Source organism: Dinoponera quadriceps, unplaced genomic scaffold (assembly GCF_001313825.1).
Source record: "Dinoponera quadriceps isolate SergipeBrazil2010 unplaced genomic scaffold, ASM131382v1 scaffold3207, whole genome shotgun sequence".
NCBI classification, from domain to species: Eukaryota; Metazoa; Arthropoda; class Insecta; order Hymenoptera; family Formicidae; genus Dinoponera; species Dinoponera quadriceps.
The window spans coordinates 64,803-88,889 of record NW_014557213.1 but is presented as its reverse complement, the minus strand read 5'-3'; the positions used below and the strand labels follow the sequence as shown (position 1 = coordinate 88,889).

The following is a 24,087-nucleotide window of genomic DNA, read 5'->3' as shown; positions in this document are numbered from 1 at the left end:
TCCGCTAATTCGAACCCAAACAAACTACCTGCCACTTTTCTAAAACTGTTTGATTCATCGGATGCCTTTCGTAAAAGGCATGCGTAAAAGGCCGGCTGCTAAGCGGAGAAGGAGTCAATTTTATTGTGAGTTACCCGGTTAAGGAAAATTTTAAGTTCGATCAAATCATGTTTATTACGTGATAACGAAATTATCGACCTCAATCTGTCGAACCATATTCCGTCATTCATTTATTGACCAAGCAAGAATGAACGTTTTCGTGATTTTTAAACCGAACACGACTCTTTTCAAACGCTCTTCCTCATGCGTCATGTCTCTTTGTGACTTCCATTACCAAATGTCAACAAATACCAAGGCAAAAAGTGAACTCCGTGTATCCTGTCATTGTTTTCATGATATAATTGTTTTGATGATTGTCATTGTTTTGATGATAATAATCGAAGATAGCGCGCGATTAGCACATTCGCACCTACGTAAATTCTTGTTCCAGAAACAGACGTGTACCTTATGTGAATACGCTGATACGCCGTTTCAGAGCATTCCCTTCCAAGGACCTCGTCCCAGCTGTCCTTAGGCCGATCGAAGCCCGAAGGGAACAACATGCGCTCCTCGGTCCGCTTTTCAGCAACCGTGAAAGCAACGCACCAACACGACCTGAGCTTCGCACACGGACACACAGTATCCACAATATGCTCTACGACCGCGCTCCGTTGTGATATTGATTGTGACTTTATGAATGATAGCTCTCTTTCTTTCTCACGTACGCCCACGTGTTACGGCCGGCAAAATGCTTGGAGCATCGGCCGACGCTCTTTTACAATCAACCTTTAACCGACCATCAACGTCTGATGACTGGCACCGGTTCGCCACCGACTGACTGAACGACCAGGCGCCTATCCGAGAGCAGTCTGACACGTATTTGTACACACAACAGACTCTGCGAACATGTGTGCGCGCGTGCATGCGCGGCTTTGTGCGTCATCGGCAGTACCGTACAGCAACGCGCTCGAGTCTTTTCTTTTTCGTCTTCTCAGTGTAATCTTAATATTATTATTAATAGTATTAATCGCTGCTCGATCAAATGTTTCTTCAGCTACGTCTTTTCATCTCTTTTAATATCCTCACGTTTAAACGAGAGCTTTCTGTTACCAAAGTGAACTAACATTTCCATGTAACCATTTATGTCCGGGAATTTTTGTCACGAAGAGAAACAATTGATAAATCAGAAAATACAGCATCATGTATTATCCTCCTTTCTGTACTGTTAATTTATTAAAAAATTAATTTATTATAGAATAAATAAAGTCCTTTCTGTGAAACCTCGCGGTCCGTACAGAGATGGCGCTTAACGTCCCACACGGCGGGGAAGCCGCGTTGTCAAAGAAGCGAGCTTGCTCTATCGGTTACATATATACGTACAATGCGATTGCGTGTTATTAGAATCACACGCAATTAATGTATAATAATAATTTTTAATATAGCTTCTTTTATAAAAAATAAATATGATTTTTAGCGGTTGACGACGTTTTCGGGGTCTACCGAGTCTCTCCTTTTCGGCTTAAGTCAGTCTTTCACGAGAGAAAATGTCGATTAGACGTCCAACTGTTTCATCATGTAATGAAAAAATGCGAGTATCGAGAAGCTGAATCCCAGTGGTACGCAGGTAGCTTTGATCCACGCCCATACACTGCAAATAGGCACATTTTAACAGCGCATTAAATGAACTAGAAAACTGAGAATGCTGTGTCATTAGGAAATAATTTACCTAGTTGTACGCATCATGACATGACAGCAAAATGCTTGAGGAGTGGATAATACGTCGAAGAATATATTTTCAGACATACCTACTACGTGAGCGGCATTGCGATTTCAATGTCTACTTTTACACTTGTAGCTATACTCGTCAGTCTTTTTATTCACACGGTCACATGAAACAGACAGATAAACGATGACGTGTTCGAAGTGCAAATTCTTGTCAAACGTCACGTTATAAAAAAAAATGTGACTGTGTGAAGTAAAGCCTTAGAAGCGTATAAAAATATAGCGAACCTCACACAAAATCACTCAATTATTTCATCGTTGTTTCACCTCTCAATCTACAAGGTTGTTACGCAAATGTAATTACTAGCGCATGGTCTATGATTAACATGAAGCGCAATGATTTTAGCAATCTACGAAAAAATTGGAGACGGGAGGGGAATGCGAAATAATATTGTTAATGACACGTCGGAAATGCTGGATTACTCGTAAGGGTTGTCCGATATAGTATACGGTTCTGTTGGGAGAATTCCGCTTTCGTAGATCACCACAGGGATGAGCGGAACGTCGTCACTGTCCGTTTTGGTTTGCTCGATCTTGAAGACCACAGCTTCGCCGCTAACCACCTGTAGTTTCAAATGTTGACAAGTCAAACACAAATATATCGAGTAATTATACTATATAAATAATATGATATCAAATTACACTAATAAAGAAAAATTATTCTTACATAGAAACAAAATGTTAGATTCAAGTAAATCATTAATACTACTTAGCAAATATTTACTTGGATTGAATAAATTTTATTTGGATCATGTAAATATTTTTTACTCGGATCAAGTAAATATTACTTGATCCGAATAAAAAAATGCTAAGAAATATTGGAATAATTATTTACATTAATTCAGTACTATTTTTTTCTATATACAAATTGTGTTTCTAGTACTAGACAAATTCCTTTTACGAACGACGAATTATTGTCACAATGCTAGTGGAACGCTTCGTGTACTTTTAATTACCTTCCCAAATATCGTATGATGGTCATCTAGCCAAGGTGTCGCTATCGTGGTGATGAAAAATTGGCAGCCGTTAGTATCCTTGCCGGCGTTCGCCATACTAACGAACAGTGGTCCGTTGTGTTTCACCTCGAAGGTTTCATCCTCGAAGTATTTGCCATAAATGCTGATGGAGCCAGTACCGTCGCCATTTTCGACATCACCGCCTGTAATATATAGTTATAAAGGTTGGGTAAATTAACTTAAGTTAAAAGTTAATTGTCCAAAAATGTATATATAAATCGAATCTAATTATTCCTTTTCTGAGCTATATGTATAGTTTTGCATAATTAATTTTTAAGTGTAATAAATTAATTTAATTTTAACTCAACTTTTAATTAATTAGTTTGTTTGGGTAACTTAACAAAGTTGATTGTACAGACCATTAACTTTTAACTTAATTTAAAAAAAGTTAATTTACCCAACTCTGGTTATAAGTATCGACAAATATCTCGCGAAATTTGTTTGATAAATGTAACATTGGTAATCGGAAGCAGGCACCTTGAATCATGAACTTCTTTATCACTCGATGAAATCTGGTTCCCGTATACTTTTTGCCAGCCACGCCGGTGGTGGCGAGAGTGATGAAATTTTTCACTGTTTTCGGTGCGATGTCACCGAACAGACCGATGACGATTCTTCCAACTGGATGATTATCGATCATGATGTCGAAGTACACCTTATCTGTAATCTTGAAGGTTTCCGCCTTAAAAAATGGAACAAACTTATTATTCTTCAGTAATATTCCTTCATCTTCCACGTGGGCGATACGCAGCGCAATTATTCGTAATGAGGTTGTTTCGTTGAAAGAAGGAGAGAAACAAAGAAAGAGGTCAACGACAATTCCGGGAGAAATAAATTGGCGTATTAAATTAACCAAACGCGCGAAAGGTTAATACGCGATCGCAGGCGCAAGTGCAATAACCAACAGAAGTGATGCAGAATGGAGCCATTAATTTATTCGTCGGATTCTCAATGCTTGATGTATTCGAAGTGGCACACATTTGTAGGAGAGTCGCCCACGCGCGCATTTGGTCTTCATGATGCGCGCATACGCGCGTCTACAAGCAGGGAAACCTTATGACATATAAAGGCGAAATACACACGTTTGACCTATTATTATATCACCGTATTTGTTGGTTTTTGCTCCGTAATCCAATTTGTATTTGTATTTGTTCAATAATTTGAACAAAATAGATAGATTTATCGTCACATGACCATTTAATGTCGTCATTTGACCAATGAGAGATCGATATGAGATCTTCATCGCAAGATTCATACAGCGGTATAATTAATTGGCTTCTGCTGATTAATTCTACCGAGACTTCCTGACGGAACACGATATAACGCACATGATGCGAAGGGATGACAATGTTGGGCCGTTTCGAGGATGCTTAGTCGCGATCTCATACAAACAGTATGCGAAATATATGCAAAATGACCGGGATATGACCGCGGCTGAGATCTTTACTCTGTGGCCCGACAGTTAGAATCACATATTAACGGTATCCGAAAAATGCAGTATCTGTGATTGGGAGAGGTGGAGGATCGTGTTAAGTAGCGAACGGTACCTCGATGGCAGTCGAGGCAGCAGCCACGAGGACGACGATCGTCAGCAGGCGCTTCATGGTTTTACGATTTCGTCCCGAATGCTGTTCCGAAGCGATGTGGGCGTCGCGGCACGGTTTCCTTTATTAATCGGGCTCCGCGGTGCAGTTGTATTCTGCCGCGGTGTGTACGGCGTAAGAACGACGTACGGAACGTCTCCTCGCGGTGGAAGTCGCGCGTCTGCCCGCGATACGTCGTCGGCAGCAGCGTCGGCGCTCTAAATTGAACGAAGTAGCCGTATGTGTAAATCCGGACCCACAATAAGGGTAGTGAACTTATAGCCTTTTGCTCTAAGTGATAATATGTAACGTGATCCCTGACAGAAGACGTTCCTCGCGCTGCCAAAAGTTGCAATAATGCTTAAATTTTAGGAATTGCGACGTTTGGTAGCGCTAGAAATACTTGTTGAAATTTGAAATTACGTTGCAATTTAATACTTAGACCTAAAAGCCTAAAGGTTTATTATACGTATTACAGATCTAGACATAAAAGGGCGGACACAAACACTGAGGTCATGAATTTTTGTGCTAATACTTAAGATTTTTTCCACTTCAGTTATCATATCATCATTACCATCCAATGGCGCACGGTTCAAGTCGGCCTCCTCTCTCTAGTTATCATCATTGCCTATTCCTATTTCGTGAAGAGCGATACTTTCATAATATTCTTCTAAAATAATATAATATCAAAGGCATACCTTTCTTCGAGAGTTTGATTTAAAATTTATGTAATTAGGATAAATTAAAATTACTATTGATAATATTATTGATGATCTCGAAGGGCTATTACGGAAGTATTGTTTATCGCAACGGTCGAATGTGTACATTTATAAACAATATAGAATTTCCCACTATAATAAAGTTCTCTTTTATGATTATATGAAGAAGAAAGGGTGAGGAAAAAGTAAAATCAAAGAAGTAGCGCTAGGAAGTGAATGAATATTAAAATAGGCATTTACTACAATTCTTTTTATTGATTTATACTGGAAATTTGCACAACAGATTAAAAGAACTTCTGATCTCAAAGAAATCTATTACTTTTTATATATTTTTAAGACATTACGCTATTTTTTTAAACTTCCTTTACAACCCAGCGAAATTTGAAAATAATTAAAAAGTTTAAAATGGCTTTATCTTTAGTTCGTTGAAACGTACAAAAATATGAAAGCTGCTATATATTAATATTTAAAGTCTTCAAAGTTCCTGAAATGTTTTGTCTCAAGTATTAACGGTTGAATATTTTTGAATAGAAATGGAACACGCGATATATAAATCACACACACACACACACACACACACACACACACACAGAGGCACACTCAATTATGATATAATATTCATAGAATACATGTTTTAACTGATTTGTAACACATATTTACGAATAAAGTCCCAAAATTCCAATAAGTTTCCAATAAAATTCCAATAAAGTTCAACAAGTTTCCATAATTGAATCGAACACTGAGGAGTACGCATTGCTGCCATTGCTGTCATTAACATATATTTGGCAGGAAAATATGACTGGGGCCATTGTACATATTAGAGTGCTAAAATCTCTGTTTCGAGGTTCAAAGATCCTCGTCGTATAATCGTCACGGCTTCGACAATCTTCGGGACCCTCGATCGAGTGGTCCCGTTACTCTCGATCGCCGACCGTGGCAAGTATTATAAAAGCGGGGAGTATCATGTTCTCAAGCACAGTTTCGTCGAAGATGAACCACGGAAGACAACCACGACAAGAATGCGTGAGATGGAGGACGTTGATGGCGATGACAATCGTCATCTTCGTCGTCGACGTATTTTCGGTTAAGGTCGCACGAGAATCAAGCGAGAAGGAGTTGAAGGATGTTGCTCAAGAGCAGATCACTTACGACGGTGATCAAGTATGGAGGATATACAAACCCGAAGCGAATAACAGTTATGTGAGCGAGCTGGTGGAACGTTACGACGAGGACGGTTGTATGTAATGACTTCGCGCGTAAATTTGCCTTAGAAACAAAATGATATTTGTCTTGAAAGCGAATTCACAGATTTGTGCGAAAAGGGTTTTTGGGTTCGGGTTATGTTGACATTTTCTTTTTTTTGGCATAGCGTACTCGATATGGTCGAACAACGCATCAATCACCGATATTTTGATACGAAGTTACATGCTCGAACATGTGGAGTCGGTGTTCAGAAACGCTAAACTGGACTATGACATACTGATCGACGATGTGCAACAGGCAATCAAGGACGAGAACCCTCCACTTACGCCGGATGAACAGGAGGAGCTCGAGGGACGCAAAGGTTTGAGGCTTTTATTAATTTTATTTTACAATTATACCTATATCGTGAGACAAAACTATTGAGCGATTACGGTCTTATGAAAAGAAATATTCGTCCAAAACCGCATTTATTATTATTATTATCGGTAATAATATTTGTTCGTGAAAGAGCTCATGCAGATTGTTTTTTTTTTTATAAGATAGTTCAAACGCTTAAAAAACGTATTTAGATACTGGCATATCGCTGGGTGCTTTTATTAACAATTTGCGAGATCGATTAATCGCCGCTTATACCGTTTGTGCTTCGATATATTACGTTGCTTTATTATTTTTTCGCCTTTATAAATAGCTGCAACGAATTAATAATGAAGAAAAGAAACTAAATCAAAATTAGACTTGTGACCCACTGACATTGATGAAAGTTAAGGAAAAACCTATTGTCTATTCGCTGTCTAAGCCAGTCACGTAGCGAAGAAAGCTAACGAAAATGAATCAAACGAACGTATCCTTATCTGGAAGTACATTCGAAAGTGATTCGCGGGCAGTTGCGCGGTTATAGATAAATAATAACAAAATTATCGAATAATATAACTTAAAGTTATCAACTGAATATAATCAAGACGTGTTCCTGAATAATTAATGCTATTCTACAACATTCTCTGTTTTCTATTCTTTGTACCAGTTATAATTTTTCAATTGTTTTCTAACAAAAAAGAGAGCGTATTACATATTACGTATTACATATTAAAAATCTTCGTATCTGAGACAATGTGAGCTATTGCAAGACAATTCGAAATTTGGGTGTATATATTTGTTTGAGAAAGAAAAGTAATAACACACTGACGGTCCTGAGTTATCTAATTTCCATTCCTTCAACGAGAAGAAATAATTGGAAATGAATCGGGGTTATCGGCCTCGGGTGAATTCCACCTGGTAACCTGGTTCCGCTTCAATGCTGATTAACAGTTACATTTCATTTGTACGCGCGTGCGTAAAGCGCGTGTGAAACGCCACGTGCAGTCGCGGCACGTTCTGCGCTATTTTTCGACATTTTTCCGCGATCGTTTGCATATATGCCCGTCTGATCTCGATGCCGTTACTCGGTACGGACTAGATGGGACATGCTTTCCGATTTGAGTCGCTATGTTTACTTTACTGTTAATCGGTTTGGGAACCAGGAAAGTTAATGTCACAAATTAACGCTTTTGTGAAATGTATTGTCTTCATTGTACAACTATTTACTCACGATTCGCGACATTTTAGCGAGATTTCGCGACACAGACTTTTAAAGAGCTTCGCAGTCAAGACGAAGTCTCTTTTATTTAATGTAACAGACATGGTTCACGCGGTAAGGGGAGTAATTGTGGCAAATCAATATACAATAAATAAATTTTGCGTTAAGAACGGTCCATTGAAATTTTGTGTTAATTTAACATAAAGAAAATATGTTAAAAAGTAGACAAATATGTATAAATATGTGTAAAAAGTACACAAACATAATTAGTTAAATAACACATTCATCTTGCCAACGTATGTTGAAAATTCCCGTAGATTGTTTTTAACAGAAAATTATTTACTGTGTACGTACACATCGAGTTATTATCAGATGATCAGTTGAGATCAACCGACTCCAAATATTAGGTGTTCCAGTTAGTTTTGAGGAATTTTTTGCAAAAAACACGTTTATTTTAGAAAGATATTAAATCATATTTTATCCAAAATATTTCCCATCTCTAGCACCTTTTCTGGCAATAAGTGGATTCTGCAGTAAAAAAAATGTTCGTCTTTCGAGTCAATTCATTTATCGAGCCATTTTTATATTTCATCATATGTTTTGAAGTCAGCAAGGTTGTGCTGCATCGATCGAAATAAGTAATAATCTGAAGGAGCACAGTCTGGTGAATACGCGGCATATGGTAAGATTTCTTATTGAAATGCCGATAACATATCTTTAATTGCTTTTGCAACATGTGGTCGAGCATTGTTGTGCAACAAAATCACTTTGGGTTTTCTTTGAGCTATTAGTGGACGTTTTAACTGATAGAACAAACTCAGAATAAGTTTCTGAGATGAATCGGTGAGCTTCGGCAGCCGTTTTCTTCGAATTAAAGCAGTAAAAGTAGTAAAAATAGACGACGAAAATGTTCCTTATTACGTTCCATTTTCAATCGCACTAAACAATATGGTTATGTTTACGAATATACAGGACCTGTGTCAAATGATTTGTAGAAATGTCCAAGCTTTGAAATGACGTACCAACTTTCAAAATGTATCTAATATATTTTTAGCTATAGCCATTTACAATGAGCTCTCAAAATTAACCGGAATATCTAATATTACTTTATATAATTTCAGATGTATACATATTGGTTTGCTTACATTCGAATTTAACCTTTTGAGTGCTGTGGACTATATGCGGTTAGCTCCGCCTGGCGCGCGGTTCGACTGTTGCCGGCGCGTAGTTTGCGTCGTGCGTAAAATTAATTAAAATAATCAATGTTCGAAAATAACTTTCTGGTATTATTCAAGTAGTTGCGTATTTAATTGACAGAGTTCACATTAGCGAAAAAAGTATTCCGTCTCCAGCGATCGAAACCGCTAGGCGCGCGCCGTCCATGCGGATTGCTTACACCGGGAATATTCAGCACTTAAAAGGTTAACAAAATTACAAAATTCAATTTTTAGAACATTTGAACTGAAATCGATTAACACTTCCTCGAATACGCTACGAGGTTGCACAAGGCGAATAGCGACCCATAACAGCGTGGTCATTTCGGCCACGAAAAATCTCGTCCGGTTTTTTCGTTTCTCAAGTTAGGTTGTCGAAATAAACTCTCAGCGGTGTCATCGAAATATTCCCGACATTCTCATCATCGAAGTGAGGCTTTCAGTCGTTTTCTAGCTCGTTACGCTTGGTGGCAGGCAGTCAGAATTAGGTATCCACGTCCTCGTCCTCTTCGTTATCCTGTAGCTAGTGTACACGGTGGAGGTGGTCCTTGGCATTTTAAGAGAGTTTTCGGGGTGAGCTTCCTCAAAAGCGCGCGCGATTCGCTTCGTCGATTCAGAATAGTGCTTTGTTGAATGCAACAACGTTTACGAGGCTATCGAGACACGAGGCGCGATATGATAGTTGAAGAGTTCGGAACGCTCGGCCTTCACTTTGCTTCGTACTCGATCTGAATCTACGGAGCGGTTGTTGAACGATCGCACGAGAGCGCGCAAGGTGCAAGCTTCGAGTAATCTTGAAGGTATACCCGCCAGGTCATAGAATGGAATGGACCAGTTACCATCGCCTGGAAGACATTCATGGTTACCTGGACTACCTCGCGGAAACTTATCCCGACCTCTGCTCCGTCATGACTATCGGCCACTCCATCGAAGGTCGCCCGCTCAAGGTATAGCCGGCGCTTAACCCTGGTGTTTACGTTCCTGTCGTGATCTTTATCTCAGACAGCATATGATTATCATTCGTATATATTGTGCATTTGTGTTGTGTGGGATGTCGACTGAAAATTCAAGTTTGAGATCGTCCTGTGAATGTTCAGGTTATAAGGATCAGTAACGGCAAGCCGAACGCGCCGGCGCTCTGGATCGATGGCGGCATTCATGCCCGCGAATGGATTTCACCCGCGTCCGTGACCTATATCATTGATTATCTGGTCGAGAACAGCGAGAACCTGGAAATAGACTATTACATTTTACCGGTGGCGAATCCGGACGGATACGAATATACCTTCGCTTCCGATCGTCTTTGGAGGAAGAACAGGAGGAAGGCCGGCTACAGCGGTTGTTCAGGTGTAGACTTGAACCGGAATTTCGGTTACCGTTGGGGCGGAAGAGGCACAAGCAAAGACGTCTGTCGCGAAATATACGCAGGCACCGCACCCTTCTCCGAGCCGGAAACCAATGCTATTCGGAATTTCTTCGAGGCCAGCTCGGCGAACTTTAAGGTCGATTGAAGTGTCTCACTTCTTTTGATTTACTAGGGTTCGCTTTGAAACTTAGGAAGATACATTAATTTGCCATGCAACGATTTTACCAAAAGTGGTGAATTTGTATTTTAAGTATGGCGATAATTATTAATGATATTTCAAAATTTTTAACTTAAAATACTTTAGAAGAGAATAGCTGTAATATAATCGCCGTCTTTTTTACCCTTTTAAAAGAAGTCATTTATTTTTTTTACTTCTAACGATTATCTTTTTTAAAACTTTTTAAGCTTTTATATCCAATAGAGAGATATTTCAACTTCCTACTGAGGAAAATGGCATAATCAAAAAGAAATTTTATTTGAAGGAAATTTTTTTAATCACAAAATTTATTTCATTGAACAAGTTATATAGTTGTTATATGAATTTCTAATTGATTCAATGATTGCGATTTTGGCCAGCAATTATATCGACGTAACATATTGTTGTTTCAACAAATAACTCGTTCGGTGGACACAAATATTTTTCTGAATATCACGGGGTGATAGCCGATTTTGTCAAACCAATCACTTTTTTCTCTTAGTGTATAACAGACTCCATTAATGCTATCGCATTCTTTAGGCAAAGTAACATTGAAAATTTCCAATTAGGCGTATCATTTCTGAACATTCGTGCATTACGAATGTTGTTTATCCTATGAACCGGGAACAATGCTCCAAGGCAGCAGTCATCATGCACAAATATTTTGAAATGATGCGCCTAATTCGAAATTTCCGATACCACTATGCCTAGGGAAAAGAATAGCATTAATAAAGTCTCTTGTATGTCTTAACTTCGAGTCAAACTTCAAGATGTTCTATATTCAAACGTGACGTTTTTTCCGATAGGCCTACTTGAGCTTCCACAGTTACGGCCAATACATTTTGTACCCGTGGGGATATGACCGGGTAGTTCCACCGGACTATCTCGACCTCGACAAGCTTGGTCATCAAGCAGCAGCAGCCATGAAAATGGCAGGCGGCGCTGGAAGTGTGTATACTGTCGGCAATAGTGCCCAATTGTTGTACGCAGCCAGCGGTGGCTCGGATGACTGGGCGAAAGCTCTACTCAAGATCAAATATACGTACACCATCGAACTAAGAGACACCGGCAGATACGGCTTTATCCTGCCAGCGCGTTACATTATTCCCACGGCCAAGGAAGCGCTCGCTGCGGTGGAAATAGTCGCGCAAACTTGCAAGACGGAATAATTGTTGTTAATCGATCCGCATGTAAATTGACCGGAGAGAGGTTCGAGCGATCTTTATGTTACTTTATGAGAATGAATCTACCAGGAAATATTTATGTTTTGCGAGTGTACTTATTGATCAAATCGTTTCACACGTAAGAGGCATCAAGTGGGTACTGAATACCAAAATTATTGGACTGATGCAAAAGTTCGTTCCGTTCCTCAATCAAAATATACATATAACATTTATTTATTTTAAGATACAATAAATCAATCTTAAGCAAATTTCATGCGGTCGTAGTAAACTCTATCAGTTACTATATGAACAGTAAAACGATTTGTTAAGACTACTGATTGTCATTCGCTGGATTATTTTGCCGAATCTACAAATTATTTTGCTATAAGAATAGATTAGTAAGTGTAGGAAGATATTATTTTGTAGGAAGACATTATTTTTCTAGAAATGCTTCCTTCGCCACAATAGTTTACTTCTTTTGTTGTTAATCAATCGAATTCCAGAATGGCGTTCATTATCTCATTCATGTGATTGTATTAGAATATATATTGTGTATATCAGTTAAAACATCGCCGAAGTATTTAAATATTTTAAAAATAATGCAAGGCATAACAATTCCTCGATAAATTTGCCGAAAAGACTTACCGACTTCTTACGGTTACCTTTTTATAGTAGTAAGCAATACAAAAGTATCTCCCGCGTGCACGTGACATTGTTATTTGTTAAATACAGCCATTGTATCGTAAATCACTTTTCTCATTATTCAATTAATTTTGTCTCGGTCACTGCGCAATTTTAACACGATATAGGCTCAATAAATAAGGCATCCAGGGCTTGCAGTATATAATCTTGTTTATTACATTACATATTTTTGCTGTGCGCTAAAGCAGATACAAAATTTCGTCGTCGTTGTACATTGGCCAGTCCAATTCGATTATTATATTAGTTATTATTAATTATATTCTCGATCCAGCTGTTATACATGGCTGGGTTAGTGTATACGGACGGCGCACCATAATAGCCGCATGGAATAATGCCCCAGGATACAATGCCAGTAAGTATAAAATCTGTTGAAGTCTTCTCGAACAGAGGGCCGCCGGAGTCACCCTGAAAATGAACCGACAATGCGATGCGATAAGTTATATGATCAGCCAACGAAAGCGACAAAATTATTGTCATAATTTAGGTTCATGACTTACGCTGCAAGCGGAGATTCCACCAGTCAATGGGCCAGTGCAAACATTGGTCTCATGAACGGGAGATGATCCAGTCAGGCGCCTGACGGCTTCGTCGCACTTTTCAATATCAACGTACTCCAAATTAACGTACTGAAGCACATCAGGCATATCTGGAATACTGCTCTGCGAAGTGGAGCCCCATCCGCAAAGAATCGCGTTTCCCTGAGGCACACTTCCCTCTTTCGGTAGTTTGATCGATTGCACTTCCTTCGTCATTTTCAATGGTTCACTCAGCTTAAGCAGGCCGATATCGTAAGGTCCAACACCGCTGGAGATTCATAAATGTTGAATAATAGACATTAAATTGTATGTGATTTCGCGAAAGTGTTAATTAGCTAAAACAGTAGCGTTAGCGGGCAAATAATGCGTGGCGTGGAGTTAGCAGTAATATACATTGTGAGAAACAATAGAAAATCTACAGAATTATTGTGTACATTGTGGCTTATTAGAAGCCTAGATAGTTTCTCTAACGATAAAATTCCAAGTTTCAAGTGATATGATTTCATTATTGATATTTAATATAATGCACTTATTAGTGTTAATTAATAGTTTAAACAATTGTATTTGATTCTGCTAATGTTACTACAGCCATAGGCAAGTTATTAATTTAAGAGCTGTTATTTTACATTATATGCATTTATAAGTTAACAAAGACATGAGTAATTGTATATATAAATATTAGTCTAAATAAGAAGAGGGCTAGAGAACATTTCTTATATATTTGTATCTTTTAATATTTTTAATATTATATACCCTGCGTATTTTTCATGCACCCAAGATTTTAAGACTTGGACAATCTGTTCTGTGCTTTCTACATTTCTAATGTTGTGTTTTCCAGCTTTGACTTCGAACGTTCCTACATCTCCAGGAATTGCTTGAACGCAGTGTGCTGCAGTTACGACCCAATTCTCATTCAAAATAGATCCGGCACAGAAGTGGCTCGCAGAGTTCTTGTTTGGGCCCCATTGTAGGGACACTATGAAAGGATAAGCTGATTTCTCAGCCTCTCCGCCCCCGACCACTTGTGTCAAGTCGTATGGTAGACGAAAACCAAGGTACGGTTTGCCTGAAATTTTAATCGGCAACTGTATTGTGAAAATATTCGTTAATATGTATCGTTGAAAAATTAATACACACGATGGAGTAAAATTAGAATCATTTTTAACGATTTGTAACAGAAAGCGAAGACGAGTCTTATTCGTTTCGAGATTTGTGAAACAACGTGACTATTTAATCGATGCGGTTTTCTTTAATAATACATAGAGAGAGAAAGAGAGAGAGAGTTTCATTATATTTGTTGCTTATTTTTCAGTTAAGATTGGTTAATTATATCGGCCTTTACTGTGGCAATTGTATTTGTTCCCGTAAATGTGAAGAATTGACTTACCGGCGAGTGCCACTGTCAGGAAAGCGAAGACTACGATCACTTTGGAAAACATCTTGATGTTTGATATGGATTGGTGTTCGCTCTGCATTTTATACTTGTTTCGTCAGATATATCCACACGATATCGATGATGATTTTGTCTTGATAATTCATTGTAATCCAAATAAATCTGCAATGTCAAAAATAATCTGATATTTATTAAAGATTTGCTGCGTTATCGTTACGGAAACGAATCTTTTGATTTATTACGTTACATTCAGTATAACTTTAAATTGATTTGTTAAATCTAGTTTAGATGATAATAGTTTCATATCCATTGCATATTTCGCCATAAAAAGACTTGTATAGCTTCTGCGATAAAAATAGTTTTCTAAAAATTAATCGATTATTGATATTATAAAATGTACAAAATGTGATCAATAGTTTTAGAAAGCAATTCCTCCAGGTGTGGGCACATTCCAAATCAAAGCTGGAAAACATTAGAACTGCTGAAAATTCTGAATAGAGTGTTGATGTCGCAAAAAGTTTTTCATTTATCTCTCGTGTTCAAAGTTTCTTTTCAATCTTCAAGTAAGAATCCGTATTGTCATTGAATAAAAAATGAGAAAACGATATATTGAAACGATAAGTGTTAAAAAATTCATTAGGGACTAATAAAAGGAGTATATTTTAATAATAAATGATTACAATTACACGTATTTTCAATTTATTTAATAATATTTAATAACATGTTAGAGGAATTTTAGATATTTAATGACATCCGACATATGACGGACTACGTTTAACAGGGATAAAAAGTTTACGAGCGTGAAATATGTTATTGATAGATTTGATCTTTTCCCTGATTTATTATATCTTATTTCTTTCGATATTGTTTAAATCGACCTATCATGCAAATCAGACATCAAATAAATCTCTTACAACAGTAAATAAGGAAACATTTTATTGCTCCGATACAACGCGAATCAATAATAATGGATTATCTCAATGGATAAATGTCTCACGCCGACCTTATCTGATGATTACCATTTATCATTATCCCACAACAAAGTAGGTATAAAAAGAAGTCAGACAAGACAGAAATTGTCACAAATCAATAACTGACTTACTGGTTATGTCACCAGAGTCAGCGTCAGTAAGAAATTTATTTGTTTTATCGAGATACCTGAGAAAAACCAAAGCAAACTTTCTCTACAATATCTCTCGTAGTACATCGTTTCTTATAAATTTTCAGAATATACTCAGAATATAGAAACTAGCCATTAGCGAATATACTGGGTGTTTCAGATCACCCGTACATCCCATTTAATAACCACTTCCCTCGTTTTTAAATGAGGTACGGGTGGTCTGAAACACCCGGTATATTCGCTAATGGCTAGTTTCTATATTCGTATATTCACAAAATTTTTTAAGTACATGATATTTTTACAATATTCGCGGAATATTCTTGGTATTTATTTGTATTGTGTGCGATGTCGAATAAAATTCAAGTTTGAGATCGTCTTGGAAATATTCAGGTTCTAATGATCAATAACGGCAAACCGAACGCGCAACACTTTGGATCGGTGGCGGTATTCATGCCCGCGAATGGCCTTTATCTGCGTCTGTGATCTATATTATTGATTATCTGGTCGAGAAGAGCGAGAACCTAGAAATAAATCATTATATTTCATCGGTGATGAATCCAAACGGATACGACTACACCTTCGATTTCTGGAGGAAGAACAGGAAAAATGACTCAACGGTTGCTCAGGCGTGGACTTGAATCGAAACTTCGGTTACCGTTAAGGCGGAAAAAATACGAGCAAAGATGTCTGTTGCACAACGTACTCAGACATCGCACTCTTCCTCGCGCGTGTCGGACAAACAATGTCATTCGGAACTTCTTCGAGGTGAACTGCAAGGTCAGTTGAAGCGTTTTATTTATTCCGATTTCTTAGGATTTTCATTCATTTTGGCGTTTAGGAAGATACATTAATTTGTGATGGAAGTTTGGAGTGATCTTCGAGCTAAAATAAAAAAAATTTTGGTAATTATTTACTATAGGGGACCCACCTCCAATGACCTTGACTTTGACATATATGACATATATGATAAAGACCACCCTCCTAAGTAATCTTCCAAAGGTTTTATTCGTCGCTCACTGTTTATTGAAACGATATTAACGAAAGAAATTTACAGTTTATGATCAACGGAAATACGCTACACGCTTTCACTCACATCGACCGATATCCAGAATTTTTCCGCTGGACCATCAATTAAAAAATTTTATATTAAATTAGTCAATCACCTATGTGGGCTATCGGAGCTCGCCCGTTTATAAACAAAATTTCTAGTTAGTGGTCTAGCGGAAAGACTAAGCACCTGTCGATGTGAGTGGATGCGTGTGACGTATTTCCGTTTTTTTGTTAATACCTTTTTAATGAACAATGAGCGATGGGTAAAACCTTTGGAAAGTTACTCAGGAAGGTGATTTTTACCATATATGTCAAGGTCAAGATTACTGGAGGTAAGTTTCCTATAATAAATAATTATCAAATTTTTTTCAAGTTTAACCTTAGTAACGAATCAAAAATATGCAAAAATTAATAAAAATGTGTCAATATTAACAGAAATAAACAAGAAAAATGGAAGACTCCGCACAGACAAATATTCACATAAAAAATTACTATTCTTGCTGAGAACTTCGGTAGCTTGTGCAAACAAATGTCAGTTTTATATTGTGTGAAACGATACACGTTAGAAAAAAATGATTTGTTGTAAACCAAGGCGACATGCGCGCGCAGTTTTTGCAATGAACGATAGGCTTTCGGGCTTTAATAATTAAGCAACTATTCTTTTATCTTGTCTGGAACATTCTGAGACGGTTAAATAAAAAATAAAAATTCGCTAAAGTACTATCCTTTGTTTGCACAGAGACCATCAAATGTTTTTATCTTTGTGGTTGAGTGCGCGCATTTGAACTTTGTCGATTATGAAGATCTTCCGGGCACTCAGTTTCAACAAATTATTTTTCTTCTAATGTGTATCGTTCCACAGAGTGTAAAGTTACTGTCATTTGTTTGCACAAGCCATTTGAATCTCATGGCGGGAATTTTAATTTATGCGAATAATCGCGCGTGCAATCTTTTCAGTTTTTCTCGCTTATTTATGTTAGTATTGACACATTTTACACAATTTTATTATTTTTCGCATATTTTTGTTTTTTATGGAGGTTAAATACGAAAAAAATTTTTTTAATTTTCGCTCAAAGATTGCTCTAAATTATATATTAGGTTGGTAGGAAAGTTATGTCGTTTTTTGAGGAAATTTCAATTTCTTATATTTAAGCTCGTAAGTGAGATTAATTAATGAAATATTTACCACTGTTTTCTATGACCTTCCTCCATCTGTCAACAAGGTCATTTATGCCGGATGTATAAAAGATCCTATCCTTTGAAGCCAGGAAATCTACCACCGCCCTCTGAACATCCTGAAAATTTCGAAATTTTTTTCCTTTAAGAAAATTTTGCATCGACAGGAACAAGTGGTAGTCAGATGGTGTCAGGTCAGGTGAGTATGGTGGATGTAATAAAACTTCATAACCAAAAGCCTGGAACTTCTCCTTCGTTCTTAAAGCCACGTGAGGCCTGGCATTGTCTTATTGGAAGACAACATCTTTTCGGTTATAGAGTGCTGGACGAAGTTCAAGTATTTTTGTATCCAGTCGAATCAGTTGATCACAATATAGGTCTGCTGTGACAGTTTGATCTGGTTGCAACAGTTCCCAGTGGATAGGACCTCGACGATCCCACCAAATGCAAAGCATTATCTTTTTTTGGTGCAAATTGGCCTTCGCAAGGGTAGCAGGCGAACTGCCTGGCATTACTTTGGCTCTTTCTCTTACTATATTGTCATACATAATCCATTTTTCGTCCCCAGTAACCAGGCGATCCAAGAATGACTCATATTGTTGTCGAGCAAGCAAAGAAGAAGCAATAGAAATTCGATCTACCATATTTTTTCTCTTAATTCACGGAAAATCCAGCGACACCATTTGTAGACAAAGCCAAGCTTGTTCAAGTGGTTTACAATTGTTATGTGGCTAATGCTTAACTTATCCCCGATCTCCCTTGAAGTCAATAATGGTTCATTACCCACTAAAGCCCTCAGAATGTCGTCATCAAGCTCTTTTGGTCTTCTGAGGTTCATCTTGAAGCTTCATGTCACCTGATCTGAATTTTTCAAACCATCTTTGGACCGTACGCACTTTAACTTTAGATGGTCCAAAGACGAAACACAAATTTTTATGAGCTTCCGTTGCATTATGACCGAGTTGGAACTCATAAAGCATAGAGTGCCTAAAATAAAGTTTTTCTTGATCCATCATATACCCCTATTTCTCAAAATTTAATGATTAAAAACACCTGTAATATCAAAAATCAAAACGTGGAACTAGTAGATTTCGATTAATACTAAAATTGTCTAAATCGCACAAAGAATAACGAAATAATGAACATTTCAATTGGAGGAACAGAAAAACGACATAACTATCTTACCAACCTAATATATATTGTGTACATTAGATAACGTCATCGAAGTACCTAAATATTTCATAAGTAGTGCAAGGCATAACAACTCGATAACTTTGACGACATGACTTATCTTTAGGTTACCTTTTTACAGTAATAAACAATACAAAAGCATCTCTCGCATGCGCGTGACATTCTTATTTATTAAATAGAGTCAATGTATCGTAAATCGCTTTCCTTCTCGTTTAATTAATTTCTTCTTAATCACTGCGTAATTTCAACATCAAATAAATGCAATAAATAAGGCATTCAGGGCTTGCAGTATATAATTTCATTTATTACATTACGTGTTTTTACTATCCGTTAAAGAAAATACAAAATTTCGTCGTCGTATGTTGACTAGTTCAATTCGATTAATATATTAATTATTATTGATTATATTCTCGATCCAGTGGATATGCATAGATGGGTTAGTGAATACGGACGGAGCATCAGGTTCGATGCCGCATGGAACAAAGCCCCAGGACACAATGCCAGTGAGTACAAAGTTTGAGTTTTTCTTCTCGAACAGGGGGCCACCAGAATCACCCTGAAAATAAACCGAGAATACGATGCGTTAAGTTATCTGATAGCCAGCCAAAATGACAAAATTGCTGTAGCAATTCAGGTTTGTGACTTACGATGCAAGCGGCGATATCATTGGTCACTGAACCAGTGCAAACATTGGTATGATGAATGTGAGACGTTCCAGTCAGCCGCTCGACAGTTGCGTCGCACGTTATGAGATCGATGTACGTCACATTAGCGTGCTGAAGCGAGTCAGGTTTTGACGGAGTTTCAGTCCGTGAAGTGGAGCCCCATCCGCAAAGAATCGCGTCTCCCTTTTCCGGTACGCTTCCCTCTTCCGGTAGTTTGATCGCCTGCACTTCCTTCGTCATTTTCAATGGTCCGCTCAGCTTGAGCAGGCCGATATCGTAAGGTCCAACAGAACTGGAGATTAATAAATGTTGGGTAATAGACATCAAATTGTGTGTGATTTCACGAAAATGCTAATTAGCTAAAACACTAGCGTTAGCGAGAAAATAATGCTTTGCGCGGAGTTAGGAGTAATATACATGAGAAACGATAGAAAATCTGTGGAACTGTTGTGTACATTGTGACTTATCTGAAGCCTATATAGTTTCTCTAATGTTAAAATTCCAAGTTTCAAATGATATGATTTCATTATTGATATTTAATATAATGCATTTATTAGTGTGTTAATTAATGGTTTAGACAATTGCATTGATTCTGCTAATGTGACTACAGCTATAGGCAAGTTATCAATTTAAGAGCTATTATTTTACATTATATGTATATATAAATTTGCAAAGACATGAGTAATTGCATATATAAATATTAGCTCAAATAAGAAGTAGGCTAGAGGAAATTTTTTATATATTTGCGTCTTTTAATATTATTAATATTATTAATATTACATACCCTCCGTAGTTTTCATGTACCCAAGTTTTTGCGACATGGACATTTTGTTTAGAGCTTTCTCTTTGACGAAGTTTGTGCCTTCCAGCTGAGATTTGGAACAAGCCCACACTAGGAACTGCATTAATGCAGTGTGCTGCGGTTACTATCCAATTCTCATTCAAAATAGATCCGGCACAGAAGTGGTGCGAAAAGACATTGGCTATGCCCCATTGTAGGGACACTATAAAAGGATAAGCTGATCTCGGAGCATCTTCGCCTCCGACCACTTGTGTCCAGTCGTATGGTAGACGGAAACCAAGGTACGGTTTGCCTGAAATTTTAATCGGCATTGTGAAAATATTCGTGAATATGTATCGTTGAAGAATTAATACACACGATGGAGTAAAATTAGAATCATTTTTAACGATTTGTAACAGAAAGCGAAGACGAGTCTTATTCGTTTCGAGATTTGTGAAACAACGTGACCATTTAATCGATGCGGTTTTCTTTAATAACACATAGAGAGCGGAAGGGTAGAGAGGATTTCATTTTATTTGTTGTTTGCTTTTCAGTTGAAATCAGTTAACTATATCGGTCTTTACTATGGCAAATGTATTTGTTCCCGTAAATTTGAAGAATTGACTTACCGGCGAGTGCCACTGCCAGGAAAGCGAAGACTACGATCACTTTGGGAGACATCTCGGTGTTTGATGTAGATCGATATTCGACCTGCATTTATACTCGTTTTGCCTGGTATATCCACACAATATCGATGATTACGTTGTCTTGATAATCCATTGTAATCCAAGTTTAATCCACGATGTCTAAGATAAGGAGAATTTTATTAAAGATTGCTACGTTATCGCTACTGGAACAAATTTTTTATTTAATATATGATATTCAAGTGTACTTTAAATTGGATCACTTGTTAGTTCTGGTTTAGATAAAGTAATGATGATAATTGCGCACTCATTTTATATTTCGACATGATAAATTTGTATAGGCTCTGCAGTAAAAATAAGTTTCACAATATTAGTTGATTATTATACGGGTGCTATAAAATGTACAAGTTGTAATCAGTATTTTTACAAAGGAAATGTGTTGTTGTTAATTTATCCCTTGTGTTAATTTATCCAAAGTGTCTCTTCAATCTTCAAGTAAGAATTTATAGATATTGTATAAAATGAGAAAACATGTACTGAAACGATAGGAAATGTTAAAAAATGCACAAGAGATTAATATAAAGAGTATATTTTAATAATGACTGGTTACAATTACATCTCAATTATTTTCGACATATTTTCAATTTATTAATACGTTGCATGCCGGATCGTTTCTTAGGCGATTTTTAAGTCGCGTCGTATGTATTAGAAATGATATACAATATAAAGCTTGATAAATGTGTTATAATTATTCTATTTGTGGTTCTTCATGAATTGGAAAGTTATTTATTAAAAAAAAATTTATTTTAAAGATGAATATTCAAAATATAAAATGCACAGTGGAACGAAACAAATAAGTTTATTTCAAAACTAAAAAATTGAAGAATAACAAACAAGATATTGTGAAATAAAACAGAATGCATTAAAGAAACTATAGCTTATTATAAAACAAATGAAATATAATTTTTTTAAACATTTTCTGTTTATAGTCAAATGGTACGATATATTTTATTGAAACAATCTATATACATATAGGTACGATGGAGGCAATCTTTACAAAATGTTACCCGGTTTGTTTTAGCTCTAGCATTATTCAAATTTCTAACATTCTACGTAGCATAACAATTGAACATGTATGACAACGCCATCGCAATCGAATCATAACAATTGAAAACTCATGAGTAAATCATCGAAATAGGTCGACGACTTTAAAAGTGAGCCAAACATGATAACAGAATATGAATGGTGATAAGACAAATGATTTCACTGCACCTTGTCTCTCAATGTCAATAATATTAGTTGGCATGGAGATCAAGTTCAACGTACACAGAGAACGATAAACGTGGATGCGTTAATAATATTTAATGACATCCAACATATGACGAACTAACAGGGAACAACAAAAGTTATAAATGTTATAAAAGTTATAAATGTAAAATATAAAAGTTATGTAAAATGTAAAAGTTATAAATGTAAAATATGTTATTCATAGATTTAATATTTTTTCTCATTTGTTATATCTCATTTCTTTTGATATTGTTTAAATCATGACCTATCATGAAAATCAGAGACACATCAAATAAATCTGCTCCAATAATAAATAAGGAAATATTCTTTCAGATTCGATACGTCGCAAACAGTGTGGCCCGAGTTGGTACATTTGTACCAGATGCGGTATTTTTTTTCCATATTTGGTACGTTGGTACTACAATGGATAAAATTGGTACTAATAAGCTATTATTATCAATTTTATGTATTGTAGTACCAACGTACCATATATGAAAAAAGAATACCAAATTTAGTACAAATATGCCAATTCCGGCAACACTAGTTGCAAATCAAATAATGAATTATCTCAACGGATAAATTGTTTCACCCTAACTTTATCAGATGATTACGATTTATCGTTATCCCATAACAAAGTAGGTATAAAAAGCGGAAATCGTCACAAATCAATATCTGTTTTGCTTTATCTCCGATAGTAGGAAATTTATTTGTTTTATCAAGATACTTGAGAAAAACCTAAACGGACTTTCCGTACATTTTCGAAAGTTCAAAATAAACCTGATTAAAAGTAAATGATAACGGAGAGGCATAAAAATCAAAGAGACGGTTGCGTAAGTGCATTTGCATTTTTGACAATTCCCGCTTATTTTCTTCGTACTCATTGCCATTATGTGCTGGATAGAACCAACTCCATCTAAAGGTATCACGTGAAATAATGTCAAGAATAGTGTGGTGTTTCGCATGAAGAAATATAAGTATATTCATGTTGTAGCTTCTCATTAGCTAGTGGTAAAAAAATAGATTGTGTCAACGTAAGATCTTCGTGTATGGAAACGATTCTACAAAAATAGTAACAATTTCTTAATAATTGTTTGATGGTTGATGAAAAAGAATAGAGAACATAAGGTAACGGAGAAGCCATTGTTCTTCGGTAGTGTCGAAGATCCAGTCAATGCGATACGTAAAACTATGTAAACAGAACATGATCAACGTTACGAGCTTATTACTTATTTTCGACGACGCTGGAAATATCGTAAAAAACAGGTATTTTTTGCTAAAAAATTGTACAGATAATTTTATTTTCTGTCATACGCACACGCACGCGCACGCACGCAAATATACGTGTAATATATGTTAAATATCTTGCAAATTATATATAATGTTAAAATAACATGTATACACATACATAACAATTCGTTCCTTCTTTCCTCCCCCTCGTAGATCTAGTGATGCAAGTTCAAAAAATTCTTATCCTATTCTATCTGAAAGAATCATCACGTAAAGTCCGTATCAAGCTAGTATTGCAGATTAAGAATTGCGAATTCGAAATCAGAATTCGATGAAACAAGTAGTCTTGATCTTGGCCTGTGTTAGTCAAATTTAAACTTCCAATAGTCTAATATAGTCTTTACGTAAATATTTTTCTAATTATTCAGTTTCTGATTCTGATTAGATCTGTATAGAACGAC

General features: G+C 36.6%; 5 protein-coding genes across 12 annotated transcripts in view; 1 reads left to right on the top strand and 4 right to left on the bottom strand.

Annotated features, from left to right (window-relative positions):
• The window catches only part of LOC106748806 (piezo-type mechanosensitive ion channel component), a 30,919-nt gene extending 30,327 nt beyond the window's left edge, over nt 1-592 (bottom strand). For 7 of the 8 annotated variants that reach the window (XM_014627672.1, XM_014627676.1, XM_014627678.1 and 4 more), the window contains exon 1: nt 505-592. The gene's annotated coding sequence lies outside the window, so the exon portion shown is untranslated. The remainder of the gene's footprint in view (nt 1-504) is intronic. The other variant, XM_014627673.1, reaches the window with a different exon arrangement.
• Nucleotides 593-1,265: 673 nt separating this feature from the next.
• Nucleotides 1,266-4,593, bottom strand: LOC106748788 (peptidyl-prolyl cis-trans isomerase, rhodopsin-specific isozyme-like). Its single transcript, XM_014627652.1, has 5 exons — nt 4,385-4,593; nt 3,315-3,519; nt 2,778-2,980; nt 2,245-2,384; nt 1,266-1,687 (listed from the first exon to the last, which is right to left on the bottom strand). Exons 1-5 carry the CDS (start codon nt 4,439-4,441, stop codon nt 1,591-1,593), a joined length of 702 nt encoding a protein of 233 aa, XP_014483138.1. The 5' UTR covers nt 4,442-4,593; the 3' UTR covers nt 1,266-1,590.
• A 1,536-nt stretch (nt 4,594-6,129) lies between these two features.
• On the top strand, nt 6,130-11,860 carry LOC106748785 (carboxypeptidase B-like). Its single transcript, XM_014627649.1, has 5 exons — nt 6,130-6,376; nt 6,509-6,703; nt 9,943-10,076; nt 10,227-10,631; nt 11,498-11,860. The coding sequence occupies exons 1-5, from the start codon at nt 6,130-6,132 to the stop codon at nt 11,858-11,860; spliced, it is 1,344 nt and encodes a 447-aa protein (XP_014483135.1).
• Nucleotides 11,861-12,796: 936 nt separating this feature from the next.
• LOC106748794 (trypsin-like) lies at nt 12,797-14,531 on the bottom strand. Its single transcript, XM_014627657.1, has 4 exons — nt 14,480-14,531; nt 13,846-14,158; nt 13,054-13,360; nt 12,797-12,961 (listed from the first exon to the last, which is right to left on the bottom strand). The coding sequence occupies exons 1-4, from the start codon at nt 14,529-14,531 to the stop codon at nt 12,797-12,799; spliced, it is 837 nt and encodes a 278-aa protein (XP_014483143.1).
• Nucleotides 14,532-19,410: 4,879 nt separating this feature from the next.
• Nucleotides 19,411-21,149, bottom strand: LOC106748784 (trypsin-1-like). The gene is made up of 4 exons (XM_014627648.1): nt 21,098-21,149; nt 20,472-20,781; nt 19,670-19,979; nt 19,411-19,578 (listed from the first exon to the last, which is right to left on the bottom strand). Exons 1-4 carry the CDS (start codon nt 21,147-21,149, stop codon nt 19,411-19,413), a joined length of 840 nt encoding a protein of 279 aa, XP_014483134.1.
• Nucleotides 21,150-24,087: the final 2,938 nt, after the last annotated feature.

Coding starts and splice junctions, on each gene's coding strand:
- LOC106748788 (XM_014627652.1), bottom strand. CDS start 4,441: ATGAAGCGCCTGCTGACGATCGTCGTCCTCGTGGCTGCTGCCTCGACT. Junction 3,520..4,384: donor CTGCCTCGACTGCCATCGAG/GTACCGTTCGCT, acceptor CCATTTTTTAAG/GCGGAAACCTTCAAGATTAC. Junction 2,385..2,777: donor ATCATACGATATTTGGGAAG/GTAATTAAAAGT, acceptor TTGAAACTACAG/GTGGTTAGCGGCGAAGCTGT.
- LOC106748785 (XM_014627649.1), top strand. CDS start 6,130: ATGAACCACGGAAGACAACCACGACAAGAATGCGTGAGATGGAGGACG. Junction 10,077..10,226: donor TCGAAGGTCGCCCGCTCAAG/GTATAGCCGGCG, acceptor GTGAATGTTCAG/GTTATAAGGATCAGTAACGG. Junction 10,632..11,497: donor CCAGCTCGGCGAACTTTAAG/GTCGATTGAAGT, acceptor TTTTTCCGATAG/GCCTACTTGAGCTTCCACAG.
- LOC106748794 (XM_014627657.1), bottom strand. CDS start 14,531: ATGTTTTCCAAAGTGATCGTAGTCTTCGCTTTCCTGACAGTGGCACTC. Junction 14,159..14,479: donor CCTGACAGTGGCACTCGCCG/GTAAGTCAATTC, acceptor TTAAAATTTCAG/GCAAACCGTACCTTGGTTTT. Junction 12,962..13,053: donor GTGGAATCTCCGCTTGCAGC/GTAAGTCATGAA, acceptor GTTCATTTTCAG/GGTGACTCCGGCGGCCCTCT.
- LOC106748784 (XM_014627648.1), bottom strand. CDS start 21,149: ATGTCTCCCAAAGTGATCGTAGTCTTCGCTTTCCTGGCAGTGGCACTC. Junction 20,782..21,097: donor CCTGGCAGTGGCACTCGCCG/GTAAGTCAATTC, acceptor TTAAAATTTCAG/GCAAACCGTACCTTGGTTTC. Junction 19,579..19,669: donor ATGATATCGCCGCTTGCATC/GTAAGTCACAAA, acceptor GTTTATTTTCAG/GGTGATTCTGGTGGCCCCCT.